Source organism: Miscanthus floridulus, chromosome 5 (genome assembly GCF_019320115.1).
Source record: "Miscanthus floridulus cultivar M001 chromosome 5, ASM1932011v1, whole genome shotgun sequence".
In the NCBI taxonomy this organism is placed as follows: Eukaryota; Viridiplantae; Streptophyta; class Magnoliopsida; order Poales; family Poaceae; genus Miscanthus; species Miscanthus floridulus.
Genome location: NC_089584.1, coordinates 45,343,091 through 45,358,931, shown reverse-complemented (window position 1 = coordinate 45,358,931; position 15,841 = coordinate 45,343,091). Strand labels below are relative to the sequence as shown.

Below are 15,841 nucleotides of genomic sequence, written 5' to 3'. Positions count from 1 at the left end.
TGGCTACGGCTTAGTCGGGGCGCTCGTCGTCGGCGGTGGGGAGGTCTCGGAGTGGGAGGCAGAACTATTAGGTTGGGGACGATTCCAGTTTCCTGATATTTTTTCTAGATTTTTTTCAGACTGTTTTTTCATGGTAAGCAACGTGTGTATGACATGCGTTGACGATCCAATTATTTAAAGGTGCCCACAGGAATAAAGTGTATGCACATGTGTTTATAGTATTTTATAGAGATGAATGAGCATATATGTATGTAGACGGCTGCTTGTGTACTTAGTTTTCTAAAGAAACATCTATGGGTTGATCATGAAGTATCTCATGCGTCACGTTGCAGATGGAAAGTTGAAACCTCAATTGGAATAGTGTTTTCTGTTTGTTCTTTCTTTCTTTCTACAATATAAAGTCCAATACGATCCTAGCAGCACCGGCTTCAGACATGGTACATCCCCTCCGTAAGTAAATTTACTACTTGTCAGTGTTGACTTTTACTATTCCTAGTTTGACAAGTGTTTGTTAGTGAATGAATCCCTATTAAACCCGTATAAATATTTAATTGCTACTGTCCACTAATATTTTTTGCATTTAACTAAGTATTTCAGAACTTATTTAGCCTCGTTCGGCTTACCCCATATCTGACTTGTTCGGTTTCTTTTTTTTCAGCCGGAAACTGTCCACTAATATTTTTTGCATTTAACTAAGTATTTCAGAACTTATTTGGCCTCATTCGGCTTACCCCATATCTGACTTGTTCGGTTTCTTTTTTTCAGCCGGAACAGTGTTTTTCTCTTACAACATTTCAGCCAGAACAGTGTTTTCAGCCAATTTCAATCAAGATTCAGCAAGTCGAACGGGGTTATGTGTTGAAGTTTTTAACAGTGTAACTATATGGGTGTGTGAATTACGTACCAGAGTAAGAGTACTGAAAACAGAGGAAATCGCTGTATGGACTGCAAACATCTCCAGAGCAGTGGCGTTGCGTCGTTGCGTGCAGAAGATGCCATGTTCGCCTTTCCTTCTTGTTCTTGGTCTTACCGGCAGACACGGAGGTAGGTGGGTGGATGCGGGCCCCTTTGGGTTTCGGCGTGCGCCGCCGGCCCAAAAAAACCAGCGGCTGCCCCACGAATGAATTCCCGGCGGCCCACGGTAAATGCCTGACGCGCCTTGGCGTGTACTCCAAGCAACCTGTTCCTGTTCTAGCGCCGTGTACGACCGCTAGCTGGAGATACTAGGGTTTACACTCCAAAATACCAAATTTTTCAAGATTTCTCGTCACATCGAATCTTTGGACGCATGTATGAAGCATTAAATATAAATAAAAAATAAAACTAATTACACACTTTAGACGAAATTTACGAGACGAATCTTTTAAGCCTAATTAGACTATGATTAGACACTAATTGTCAACTAACAACGAAAATGCTACAGTGCTATTTCGCCAAAAATTTTGCAAACTAAACAAGCCCTAGGGGCCAGTTTGGATGCCAAATTTTTGGCAAAACGCTACGGTAGCATTTTCGTTGTTATTTAGCAATTAGTGTCCAATTATAGTCTAATTAGGCTTAAAAGATTCGTCTCGTGGATTTCGTCTAAACTGTGTAATTAGTTTTATTTTTTATTTATATTTAATGTTTCATGCATGCGTCCAAAAATTCGATGTGACGAAAAATCTTGAAAAAATTGGCGTTTTGGAGGGGAACTAAACAGGGCTAGGACTACGCGACCGCAAAACAACGGGCCGCGAAACGGCGGCGCGGAGGCACCGGGGTCGCGCTCTACGCGGCATATTCAGTTGAGTCCTGATCCTACGGTCCGGAGAAGACTAGCCGCATCCGCATGTTGTGGTTCTGTTTGATTGAAAGTTTCTTCGCTACCCGGCCGGGGTCTTGGGATCTGTTCGGCTGATTTGTGGGAAGAGAAAAACATTGTTCTAATATAAAGTAGGGCTAATTCTGGCGTACCGATGCGAGAATCAGATGCATCGATCAACACTCTACAGCGCGTTGTCACTGTAAAACCAATTCAATCACGTACAAAATGAAATAGATTCCTCTGCAGCGAGCTGCTGAACAGCAGAGATCAGAGTTAAACTGCAAATCTTGATTACATGCCTCAACTTGCGAGTTACAGAGACACAGAATACACTCACAAAAACGAAACAATGGATGGGTTCAACAAAACACAAGACAGGAGCTCGATTGATGCTTAGTCGTCACATCAGAGCGACTACGACGAGCAGGAAATCTTTTCACAAAAGAGTTAACAAAACAGACACGGTAAACCGCGTTCATTATTCAGTGAAGAGCGACAGAGACGGCGGGTAGTAGCAGTCCTCGAAGCTCCACAGCCCGGCCGGCGCCGGCACCTGCGCTTCTTCGGCGACGGCGGCAGCGGCAGCGGCAGCGGTGGTGGCACCTGCACCTGCACCTGCATTCCCGCCCTCCATGTATGGGATGCCGAGGAAGTTCATGTAGTTCTCGTAGGCCATCAGCTCCTCGGACAGCTCCTTGACCTCGTCGGACACCTGTGTCTGCGCCTCCACCTTGGGCGCCGGGAGAACGGCCGGGGCCTGTGCAGCAGCAGCCGCCCCCGCCGCGGCCGTCGGCACGGTGACGCTGGAGGTGTCGTTGGGGAAGTTGACCTTGGCTTTGGCGCCCCTGATGCGCCTGGCGGCGCGGTCGTACGCGCGCGCGGCGGCCTCGGCGGTGGGGTAGGTGCCGAGCCAGACGCGGACGCCCTTCACGGGGTCGCGGATCTCCGCCGCCCACTTGCCCCACGGCCGCTGACGGATGCCGCGGTACTGGTTCTTGCGGCCACGCTTCGCCTTCGCGCGCGGCGCTGCATACACGGGAACAGTCGGCAGCAGAGCGTCACTCACAGCACACCATTGACCGTTCTGGATTGATGGCGTGTTGTCGCCGGGACGGGAGAAAATGAAGGAAGAAACAGAGCACGACGGAACGGAATCAGAGCTGCTTACCTCTCCCAGGGGCAGGGGTGTGCGAGGCGTGAGAGTACTCGGCATCGGCTTCGGAATCAGGCCAGAAGTCGGCGGCGGACACCCGGCGCCGCGCCGGGATGTAGTCGAAGATGATTGCACCGCCGCACATGGATTCCTCGAGTAACTTGGAAGGGGAAAGGTTCTTGGTTGAGTGCTTGAGGGAGGATAGGATCGAAGTGGAGTGGAAACTATGGGAGTCGGCAGGCGGGAGCTTGTTTTCTGCGGAAGCTGGATTTGGTTCGGCGGTATGAGACGGCCGACGGTATATTTATACAGCTTGGAGTTGTGGGCGCGGTGGGTGGGACTAGCTGGAGTGGACCCCAAACAGAGTAGACAAAGCATTATTGAGCCATTGACGTGATTATTGTCCCAGATTAAGAGTACGTCTCGAAAAGCTTCATCGTCCAGATCTACGGTGGAGCTAGCTCATGCGTGATCTAAGCGCTTGTTTGGCATGGCTCTGGAGCTGAACTCTAGCAACTCCAACTAATTTTCCAGCCAAATATCTCAGCTCCAAAACTTTATAGAGCTGCCAACTCTATGGAGCTGTAGTGCAAATGGAGGTGGAGCTTTGAAGCACATCTTTTGCAGTTCCAGAACCACTCAATATGAACCTCCTCGTGGAGTTGGTGGATAATTACCCACCAATGTCACTGGTTACACAAAAAAAACGGTTCGTTCTTTTCCTTCCGAGACCCCTCACGCCACATGTCCCTCCTGCGCCTCCTCTAATCCGCGACTGCTCTGTTCTGGCGCCCGACCCCCGCCGCCGCTAGGGTTTGCCCGCCGCCACCCACACCGGCGGCCTCCATCCATCCCCGCTGCTGTCTGCCCGAGCCCCGCCGCCGTCCGTCGAGCCCCGCCCGTCCGCCGAGCCCCGCCGAACGCCGTCGCCCTCCTGCTACTGGCGGGCGTGGAGCCACTCCACGGCGCGCCACAGCTCGTCCTCTGGCATGCCGGCAACGTGGCGGTCCAGCGCCGCCGCGACGGCGGGCAGCCCGGCGTCGAGGTCGGCGCGCACACGGGTGAAGTGGACGACGCTGCCGTAGTACCCCCACGGCAGTGGCGCGTACATCCGCTTGTGGAAGTCCAGCGCCAGCGTGAGCAGCGCGTGCACCGCGCGCGTCGGGAAGTGGAACGTGGCGGAGGACATGGCGGCGGCGCTGGACTTCTCGACGAGCAGAGGCGAGGGCGGGGGCGGCGAGGCTAGGGACACCTCGAGCGCTGGGGCATGGAGAGCAGTAGATAGATGCAGTCCAAATATCTACTAATTGGCTACTGATTGTTTATCTGTACTACTCATTATGTGTTGAACAAATTGGATTAATCTCAATGACTTGGCTTGAAATGTATTAGTAATTATTTTGGAATTTACTGCATGTATTTTCATTTCATATTTGTGAGAAGTTCAAGTCATTCATTTTTGTCTAAAGAACGGTGTATTTATTCAAACCAGGGGCAAGAATGGCAATCTACCCTCAAACTCCTCTTTTGTGAAGCTGGGGACACCCTCCCAGCCAAACACCTCCATCAGACGGCTCCAACTCTACCCAGAGCTGGCTCCACCTGGAGTTCTGGAGTGGAGTAACTCCACCCAGAGTTGGAGCCATGCCAAACAGGGTCTAAGATTCGTCCAAAGTGTCTGTTACAGCTCTAGGATTTCCATCTATCTCACGAACACTCACCAAAGAGCTCAATGATCCCTCCAATCACCAGGGCGGCTAGGTGACGGCAACCACCCAGAGAAACAAGAGCTCCACCAGCTCATGCGCTCAACTACTGTCACATGATGCAAGAACAACGATGCAAATGCACTGGAGGCTCTCCAATCTCACCTAATTGATGAATCGGGGGATGCAAGTTAGTAGAGTGTATTTCTCAGCTCTCAACAGGTGTATGCAAGTGAATGGGATGCCAACAGAGTGGCCAAGGCCAGCTATAAGCAGTGGCGGGAGCGTGAAGTAACACGTAGAGGGGGCCAATTTGTATGAACTAGCGACCATCTCAAAAATAATAACATATCTTGATTGACAACAAATTACTTGGGAGCAAAAATAGAAGAAGAGAAGCCGTATCCGGCTATCTGCATGCATGCAGCAGATGCAGAGGCGAGAGCATGGGCCGCGGAGGCTGGACTGCCTGAGTATGGAAGCGCGAACTCGTCGCAGAGGCTAGAGAGAACTGAGAGCGCGCGCGTGGCAGCCATGCATCAACTATTGAAGTAGCAACACACCCCACGTATGGTAATTTGTATGCTCAACTGTGATCTTCAGAAAACTGGTCATGGCAAGGGGGGCCGGAGCCCTCTATGGCCCTAACGACGCTCCGCCAACGGCTATAAGGTCTATTTATAGCCTGACATGAGAGACCACCGTTATCCTCTTGAAGCAGCCGCGGCGGGCACAAAGAACCTGTCATGATCGAATTCCAACGACCTAGAAAACTAGCCATTGGACACTGTTCACATCCGGTGCAACACACCGGACCTGTTCGATGAGTTATGTGCTCTGACTTCCTAGAAACATGCTCTCTAAAACCCGTGCCATATCGGACACGTTCGGTGCTTTTTAGAGCCGAATATTTTGCAGCTTCACATTCTCGGGAAACCACACGAGTTAGCACCGGACCTGTCCCGTCGTGCACGTCCATACGTGCTCGGCTGAAAACTGGGTTGCGTCTGTGTATAGGCCGACGGCGTCCGGTGTGTGCTAAACAGAGCACCGGGAGCATGACTTCGTCTCCTCACAAGCGTGCCAATTCCTCCTCTACGTTTTCCCAGTTTGCTAAATTTGGTATTTTGAAACTCAAATCTTTTGGGGTGTGTGTGGCTGAGTGAGAATTGATTATAACCCTTTTTCAGTCTCTATCGGTGTCGTGCTCGAGAAGCGGCACTCTGTTAGCGTTTGGGCCTCACTGGATCCTTCATTTTAAGCGTTTGGGCCTCACAGGACCTTTCTGTTTGTCCGGCCCTTCTTCTTCTTCTTCTTCTTCTTCTTTGCCAGCACCGTAATGTCGGGTGCCCTTATCTTGTGACCGCAATTGCAACAAGGGCAAGTCTGTCTCTGTTCAGAGATAACAGTTCGACGGGAAAGCTTCTGGTGTCGGTCCGTGCTATCTTTCATTCATCAATCTACCTAGTTTTTGCTTTTTGCAGTCTATCAAGTTTTTTGGTTTCGTTATGTGGGCATGTTGTAGAACAGAAACTATGCTTGGACTTTATTTGATTGAACGAAGCACCTTTTCAAGTAATCATTAGCTTATCATTATTAATCCTTTTGCTTGAGCTAGTACTCACGGTTGGGAAATGTCCTATTTGCCTAGTTAGCTTGAAATTAGTTAGCTTGTGTGTCCGTGGCCTTGTTATATTGATGTACTTACATCCTGTTTGTTAGGATTTTTTGTCCCAGCTTCACAAAACTGTTATTAAGCTCCTCTCACAACACAAGAACCAAGGTGAAACTAAAAATACTAGCTTGTCCTAGCTTTATCTCTACTATCTCACCTGAGAAGTTGTTTTACCAACCTTTGTTTTTAAATATCTTTAGCTTCACTGAAGACAAAAAAAAAAACTACTTCGCTATTGAAGGTGATTTACCAAACAGGGCCTTATGCTGTGATATCTTTAGCATCGCTCCCAGGTCCATTAATTTAATTGCACTATGGTTGTGGATTCGCAATGCTAGAATAGAGATGGCCCGATTGATAATTGGGAATTTTTTTTCTTATATTTCTTTGTATGCTCGATGTCATTTAAATTGGGTCTCATTCACCCTCCCTGATCCTTCTTCTAAATGTAGTTTTGGTCCTTCACTCTAATGAGCTGCAAAACCACTGTAACCCACAAAAAGGTTGTTGTATGGTCATTATTGAACATAAGACCATTGCCTCTACGCCAAGTGGGCCAGCTAATTCCTGCAGCCACTAACAATAACAAAGACCTAAGATTCTGACTAGTTGATTAGACAAAGAATTAAACAAATGACTTATACTCTTTTGGAAGTTCCATGCCTAAAACAAGGTGCATAACACACTCCAAGGCTTTATCACAGTAACGCTCTAGCAAAAGGTGTTACGTATTTTCTAACTTGCTATGAAGGTAATAGAGAATGCTACCATTCCAGTTTCAACTAGGCAAATTACCCTTGGTAAGAAAGTCCCCTCTTTAAGACTATTGAATTTTTGCAGTATGCCATCACTGCCCCAATAGGAGAGAACTGCCCTTGCTTCTCGCCACCACTGCCGCTGCTGTCTAGGGCTCCTCTCATTCTTCCTTTCCAGCAAGTCTGCCAGTGACAAGTAGGATAGGGGACCGATCTCTTTTATACATAGTTTTTAGATCTAATATGCTTAGGGTTTAGCCCAAATGAATCTACTGACGAAATCAGATGATTTTCAGTCAAAATCTTGTTACCTGCTATGATTTCATTGATTGCCATGATGAGGTTGCTGTTGCAGGCATCGATTCATTGGCAGGCGACCAATGCATGGCCATTATCTATAAGGGGAGGGTGCCCCTAGGCACTGCCAACGAGGACAGTTAATCTAGGCCATCGGTTTCATCATCAATGGTTTGGGAGAGGAAATAAAAAATTAGAGGTGAGGAATTTGCATCATATGCTCTCCCCAACGACGCAACTATCAATATTCTTTCATCAATTTAGATGTGTTTTCGACTGGTTTCGAAATGTTGGATCTTGCGGCATGTCAAATATTTTTGGGTTGATTATTGGATTCAACATATAAGAACTGCACTGTGTAGTTTCGATGTTCAACAAGGCTCTATTCATCTAGAGCATCAATTGCATTGAGAAAAGTGATTTAAGGAAGAATCTTGGCTCAAAGTAATAGGTATCAGATATCTCTTGTCATAGTAAATTTTGCCTTACGCCATCCTTATTGGTGACGAGAAATGCAAATAAAAATAATCCATGGATGTACATTTTTTAAAGAAATGGAGGGGCTAGAGCCCCTACAAAAAGGCTTTATTAAAAAAACAAGGAAAGATACAAATGGACCCTGTAGGATCTCTGATTGGGCTAGAGGGGGGTGAATAGGCCTGTCAAAATAAACACTCAAACTTTTATTAAATTCACCCAACGGCACTGCTGGGCCAGAACAGCGGCACTGCCACACCTGCAGACAACTTTGAATCACAGTTCAAAATCCGTGAACGAAAACTTAGATAAGAGAAATTTACTAGCTTAATGCAGCGATGACAATCACAGATCAAGAGCTAAAAGTGGTAGGAACACCACACACAAGTAGATCGACTAGAAACCCTAGTAATCACCTCAACCACAATATGTCATGCAAGTAATGTAAATCAAGCACAAGTGACATAATGATTTATCCCGTAGTTCGGCTCGCCACCAAGGCTTGCCTACCTCCACGTTGTTGAGGTTAGCCACTAAGGCTTACGGCTTTCCAACCCTTCCTCGTTCTCAAATCAAGAGACTTAACTCTTGAGATGAGGGGTGAGTTTACTAACTTCAAGAGATGGTTACAGTCCTCCCAGGGTTGCCACACAAGTTGACAAGCTCTATGGGCAACGTTCTAGCCGGCTAGGAGCCAAGCTCCAAGAGTAACAAACACTACCGTCGGCCAAAGCGTGAACCAAGTGCTCTTTAGAGTTGGAGAATCAATGGAGCTGCTCTCTAATTGAATTTTGGACTCTTTTTCCTTAAGGATTGATGGAGAAATCATTGGATTTGCTTGGGGCTTGAGGTCAACAATGGAGGAAGAGAGAGAGAGAGAGAGAGAGAGAGAGCTCCTACTCTTTTTTGGACGTGCTGAAGTGAGGAAGAAGAGGCAGATAGCCGTTGGGGAGGAAGGGGAAAGGTATATATACCCCCAGCCCCCAACGGTCACTGCACCTAAGGGGTCGGGCGAGACAGAGCCCGTGGCCTCAGGGTCGGGCGAGACGGAGCCCATGACCTCGAGGTTGGGAGAGACGGAGCCCGCGACTTTAAGGTCGGGAGAGACGGAGCCAGCACCTAAGGGGTCGGGCGAGACCTTTTAATACGTCTCGAGCCATCCGAGGAAGTCAGCATGGGCGCTAACTTCCTTGTGCCGTGACTTAAGTGTGGCAGTGCCGCACCACGTAACACAACAAGGGTAATAGTGAAGTATAGACTATCTTGGCTATGAATCTAAGGATGCATGTGGTTGTTTGAGCACTTGGTAGCATATATTAGCTTAAGCATTGCGTCCCCCTTTATAGTACGGTTTTTCCTATACTCAAATTCAAAATATAAAAGAATTTAAACCTCCTTTGAGTTTGAAGCCATCTATATTTGTAATTGGGGGCTCCTCCGTTTCGTGTAGCCTCATCGAATATAAATTCCCTGCTTGTCATCTCGATAAATCTTATTAGTTCTCTAATTACGTGGTCATTATCACCAAAACCCACAATTAGGGCTTGTTTGCACTTTCAATCCCCCCCTTTTTGGTGATTGATGATAACCCAATTAGAGCTTACAAAAGATATGAAATAAATACTGAGATTTTTGAGCCATGGGTGTAGAGCCTCCCACTAAGTATGTGAATAGAGAATTGAATTATGAAATGTCCTAATATGGCTAGAGGGGGGTGAATAGCCTATTAAAAATCTATAAACCAACTAGAGCAATTTGATTAGTATGACAAATAGCGAAATGCAAACTTGCTCTAGCTCTACAAGGGTTGCAAGCCACCTATCCAACAATTCTAGTTGCTATGATCACTAGACACACAATTTACTTTGTTACTACTCACTAAGAGCTCTCACACTTGCTACACTAAAGAGCTTCACTAGATGAACTTAAAACAACAAAGCAAGCTCTCAATTCTAATTACACTAAAGAGCTTGCTATAACTAGTTTGCAAGAATATAAATGAGTGAGTAGAGTGATTATACCACCGTGTAGAGGAGTGAACCAACCACAAGATGAATACTAAATCAATCACTAGGAGAATACCAAAGGGCAAGAGACAACCAATTTTTCTCTCGAGGTTCACGTGATTGCCGGCACGCTAGTCCCCATTGTGTCGACCAACATTTGGTGGTTCGACGGCTAAGAGGTGTTGCACGAACCTCGTCCACATAATTGGATACCATAAGAACCTACCCACAAGTGAGGCAACTCAATGACACGAGCAATCCACTAGAGTTACCTTTCGGTGTTCCACTAGGGAAGGCACAAGACCCCTTACAGTCACCATGATCAGAGCCAAAGACAATCACCAACCTCCGCTCAACGATCCTCACTGCTCCAAGCCATTTAGGTGGCGGCAACCACCAAGAGAAACAAGTGAATCCCGCAGCGAAATATGAATACCAAGTGCCTCTAGATGCAATCACTCAAGCAATGCACTTGGATTCTCTCCCAATCTCACAATAATGATGGATCAATGATGGAGATGAGTGGGAGGGCTTTGGCTAAGCTCACAAGGTTGCTATGTCAATGCAAATGGCCAAGAGAGTGAGCTTGAGCCGGCCATGGGGCTTAAATAGAAGCCTCCATGAAATAGAGCCATTGGGCTACTCACTGCACTGAACACGGGGCGACCGGACGCTCCGATCATATCGACCGGATGTTGAACCCCAGCGTCTGGTCGTGCGATGTGTTCCACGTGTCCCCTCTCTTCAAATACTGAGCGCCCGATCCCAATGGTTAAGTGATGACCGGACGCGCTGCTATGAAGTGATCGGACGCTAGACCCCTAGCGTCCGGTCATTTCTAGTAAGCATCCATTCGTGGAAATCCACGACCGGACGCGTCTGGTCATGCTCGACTGGACTCACCCGACATCTGGTCATTCAACGTTTCCTCTATGTGCCTCACGTCAGCATACGTCAGCACTGACCGGACGCACCCAGCCAGCATCCGGTCATAAGACCGAGATGCGTGCTCACTGCTGCTACTGACTGGACTCTGAACCCAGCATCCGGTCACTGCTCCACCAGCGTCTGGTCACTCTATGAACCTCTATCTTTTCTATATAGGGCGCCAGTGGCACTATCGGACTATCCACACTCTACGGGTGGACACTCCGTCGGTGAAGTTTCTAACCCTTGCTCAAATGTGCCAACCACCAAGTGTATCACCTTGTGCACATGTGTTAACATATTTTCACAAGCATTTTCAAGGGTGTTAGCACTCCACTAGATCCTAAATGCATATGCAATGAGTTAGAGCATCTAGTGGCACTTTGATAACCGCATTTCAATATGAGTTTCACCCCTCTTAATAGTACGGCTATCTAACCTAAATGTGATCACACTCGCTAAGTGTCTTGATCACTGAAACAAAATAGCTCCTACTATTTATACCTTTGCCTTGAGCCTTTTGTTTTTCTCTTTCTTCTTTTCAAGTTCAAGCATTTGATCATCACCATGCCATCACCATCGTCATGATCTTTGCCATTGCTTCATCACTTGGAGTAGTGCTACCTATCTCATAATCATTTTGATAAACTAGGTTAGCACTTAGGGTTTCATCAATTAACCAAAACCAAACTAGAGCTTTCAAATTCTCAAATTGACATAAGAAGCCAAGATTCACATTTTAGTGAAAGTGATGGGGCTCCCCCTACATCCATGCTCCTATGGGGTGCTTCATATTGTGTCAGGTATGTAAAACATGATGCAAATGACAGTTTATGCACAACATGGTTTGCTGTTGTAGCTGGGTGCGGCACTGCCGCACCTGCTATAACAGCACAGATCAGAACAGACACCACATAGCTTGTGATACATATAAAGATATATATTCTAGCACAATTGTATCACAAGCGACAGCATAGATTAATATATGTCCATATCCCACACATATATAAAGTACTTAAGTAGCATTATTACATAAATAGAGTTTCTAATGGACTCTCAAACTCTCACCTAACGAAGACTACTCTAAACAGATACGAACATCACTCTAGCGGCAGCAACCTCCTCTCCATGGCATCGAAGCATCGAAAAGGTTGTTGACCCCTCTAATTTTCTCCCTCTTTGACATAAAGCACCAAAAAGAGAAGAAAAGAGGAAAGACCAACACTCACTCCTCATCTTCTTGGATCGTGTCCCAATCAACATCATTGCCACCAGTAGCTCCACTAGCACCTGCGACGTCCTCCTCTCCACCATCATCATCATCGTTGTCGGAGGAGGAGGAAGAAGACACCACCGCCCTCCCTTAGCGATGAGTGGTTGAAATGTGGCGCTCACATCTGGTGCTCCTCCTCATGGACTACAAGGTGGATCTCAAACTGGTGTGTGGATCAAGCTTTGTCTACTCCTGCTCCTCCTCCTCCTCCTCATCCTCTGAATCTATCTTAGAAAGACTAGGGAGGTCATCAAACCTCAGCGGTGATAGAACTAGAGAAAGAGGTGGCAGCCCTGCATGCTCTCTAGCCTCCCGGTTGGCTTCACGGTTCTCCAACCGGCCCTGATATGCGGTCCTCGCTGCATAAGTGCATGTGGTGAAGATGGCCTTGATCCACTTTCTAAATTTCTCCATCTTCTTTTCCTAGTGAGGCCCCAAGCGGGACGACTTAGGCATGTCCTCAACTGATGGAGAGCTTCTCACTATCCTACTAGCACCTGCCCCTCGGATCTTCTCAATTTTGTAGACGGTGTGAAGACCATCTTTCTCAAATCTGTAGCCAGTGACCCTCTCAATCATAAATATGAGATAGGGGCATAGGGTACCCCCTTTCTCCCATCCTCCATGGTGTTCCTTGGCTCATGCCACATGAAGCAAGGGACATTAAACCTATCACCTCCAGGAGCAAATCTAGCAAGCACATTCCTAACATAGCCATTAAGATCAGAGGCTGCTCCATCCTTGGGATTGATAGTGTGCCTGATCAAATTATTTAGAATGTAATAATAGCTCTTTAGGCCACTGACTTTCCCATCTACACTTCTCCTATCAATCCACATATAGGCAACATCACAGATCTCAGCTCTAACCTCATCATGAATATAAGTGAAGCCACACTCCTTCTCTCCAAAACCAAGGATCCAACTAAAAGTCACAAAATCAACTCTATAATGTCATCCCTCAGTCATCTAGTGAATCTCATTAGTGTAGATGCTATAGAAGAAAGTGGCATGGAACTAGGCTAGCACTTCCTCATTCCAATTATATCTGAAGTTCATAATATCAGTGATCACCTTATTGAATTTTGGCTCATTCTTTGCCTTCATCTCCTCCCAATCAACATACTGCATCTTGATAACTTTGGATTTCTTAGAGTTGAAGTTCACAGATGCATAGAAGTTAGAATAAAACTCATTCCAAAACCTGTAGTCTATCTCCAAATCCTTTGCCTGCTCATAGGGATTGTTCTCACGTGCTTCCTCCACCATCTTTAGCTTTCCCACATAGTTGAGCACGGGATGAGCATGTGTCAACAGGACGCCTCATGACTACATCCTCAGAATACTCTCTGATGTAGCTCCTATCAAACTCCTCAAGATGAGGTGGAATTTCTAGGCAAGCACCTAGAGGAATGGTGCGGCCAACCCTCTCTAGATTCTCCTCCTTGTGGATCATCGAATCTCTCCTTCCCCTATCTCTAGCAACATCTCTGCCTACTGCACTACTGCTGCTGAAAGGTCCTAATGGCTAAAGGGGGTGAATAGCCTATCAAAAATTTCTACAACAACACTTAGCAAACCGGTTAGACAAATATGAGGCGAATCGAGTGTTGCGCTAGCCTACTAAAAATGCAAGCCACCTACCACAATTCTAGTTTCTATAGTCTCTATCCACATAATGGCTATGTCACTACACTAAGTTAGTGTGCTCTCAAAGGCTAACTAAAGAGACACACTAACCAAACTAACAAGCTCTCACGCTTAGCTACACTAAAGAGCTTGACAACTAGTTTGCAGTAATATAAAGAGAGAGAGCAAGATGGTTATACCGCCGAGTCGATGAATGAACTAATCAATCATAAGAATAAATACAAATGAAGACCAATCACCTCAGAATCAAATGATGACATGATGATTTTTTACCGAGGTTCACTTCCTTGCTGGCAAGCTAGTCCTTGTTGTGGTGATTCACTCACTTGGAGGTTCACACGCTAATTGGCATCACACGCCAAACCCTCAATAGGGTGCCGCACAACAAACACAAGATGATGATCACACAAGCCACAAGTAATTTACTAGAGTACATTTTGGCTCTCCATCGGGGAAAGGTCAAGAACCCCTCACAATCACCACGATCGGAGCTGGAGACAATCACCAACCTTCGCTCGATGATCCTCACTGCTCCAAGCCATCTAGGTGGTAGCAACCACCAAGAGTAACAAGTCAAACCCATAGCGAAACACAAACACCAAGTGCCTCTAGATGCAAACAGTCAAGCAATGCACTTGGATTCACTCCGAATCTCACAAAGATGATGAATCAATGATGGAGATGAGTGGAAGGGCTTTGGCTAAGCTCACAAGTTTGCTATATCAATGTAAATGGCCAAGAGAGTGAGCTAGAGCTGGCCACATGCCTTAAATAGAGCCCCCAACAAAATAGAGTTGTTGGCTCCTCAGTCCTCTAAAATTTGGGCTGACCGGACGCAGCGGTCAAATTGACCGGACGGAGGACCCCAGCGTTTGGTCCTCAGATTTTCGCCACATCTCCCTGGCTTCAAATGTTGATCGCTTGATCTCAATGGTCATCAATGCACTTAAGTTGTGATCGGACGTAAAGGCAAGCTGACTGGACGCACTAGGTGTTAGAGTCTGGTCGTTTCCAGAGAGCTCTCAGAGAGGTAAAATTGCGACTGGACGCGTCCGATCACGTTCGACTAGACTCGCCCAACGTCCGGTCACTCACCATCTTCTCTGTGCGCCGCCAGGTCAGTAGGACCAGACGCTGAACAGTGTTCAGCCAGAGTTCGGTCAGCTACGTCCGGTCTCTGGCCGAGAGTAGCCCAAGCACACCACTAATTTTATAAATGACCGGACGCTGCTCCCCCGAGTCCGATCACTACGTGACCTGCATTCGGTCACTGTTTCACAATGATAATCACCTCCTTTACTTCACTAACTTCTTCACCCTTGCTCAAATATACCAACCACCAAGTGTATCACCTTATGCATGTGTGTTAGCATATTTTCACAAACATTTTCAAGGGTGTTAGCACTCCACTAGATCCTAAATGCATATGCAATGAGTTAGAGCATCTAGTGGCACTTTGATAGCCACATTTTGATACAAGTTTCACCCCTCTTAATAGTACGACTATCGATCCTAAATGTGATCACACTCGCTAAGTGTCTCGATCACTAAACCAAAAAGCTCCTATCAATTTCATGTTTGCCTTGAGCTTTTTGTTTTTCTCTTTCTTCTTTTCCAAGTCTAAGCCCTTGATCATCACCATGACATCACCATCATCATGATCTTCACCGTTGCTTCACCACTTGGAATAATGCTACCTATCTCATGATCACTTACATGAACTAGGTTAGCACTTAGGGTTTCATCAATTCACCCAAACCAAACTAGAGCTTTCAATCTCCCCTTTTTTGGTAATTGATGACAACCCTTACACAAAGACATGAATTGAAATTTAATTGAATCCATGTTGCTTGCCTAAGCATATTTACCATGTGTAAAAGGATATGGACAAGTTTCATGAACCCCGAATGGTAGCGATTGCTCCCCCTACATATGTGCTAAGAGTTTAGATTGTAGCTTGCACATATGCTTAGATAGGAAATATAGGAGACACTGTCTACCAAATGATGCTAAGGTATAAGAGATGGACCTTTAAAGCGTGATACCAATCGGAGTTCACCAATATACCATCCTTAGCACCATTAGTAACTAGACATACAGAAAAACTAGAATACCC

At 46.4% G+C, this 15,841-nt stretch overlaps 1 protein-coding gene across 1 annotated transcript; it reads right to left on the bottom strand.

Annotated features, from left to right (window-relative positions):
- Nucleotides 1-2,074: 2,074 nt before the first annotated feature.
- Nucleotides 2,075-3,229, bottom strand: LOC136452097 (ethylene-responsive transcription factor ERF071-like). Its single transcript, XM_066452739.1, has 2 exons — nucleotides 2,976-3,229; nucleotides 2,075-2,833 (listed from the first exon to the last, which is right to left on the bottom strand). Exons 1-2 carry the CDS (start codon nucleotides 3,103-3,105, stop codon nucleotides 2,286-2,288), a joined length of 678 nt encoding a protein of 225 aa, XP_066308836.1. The 5' UTR covers nucleotides 3,106-3,229; the 3' UTR covers nucleotides 2,075-2,285.
- Between the last annotated feature and the right edge of the window lie 12,612 nt (nucleotides 3,230-15,841).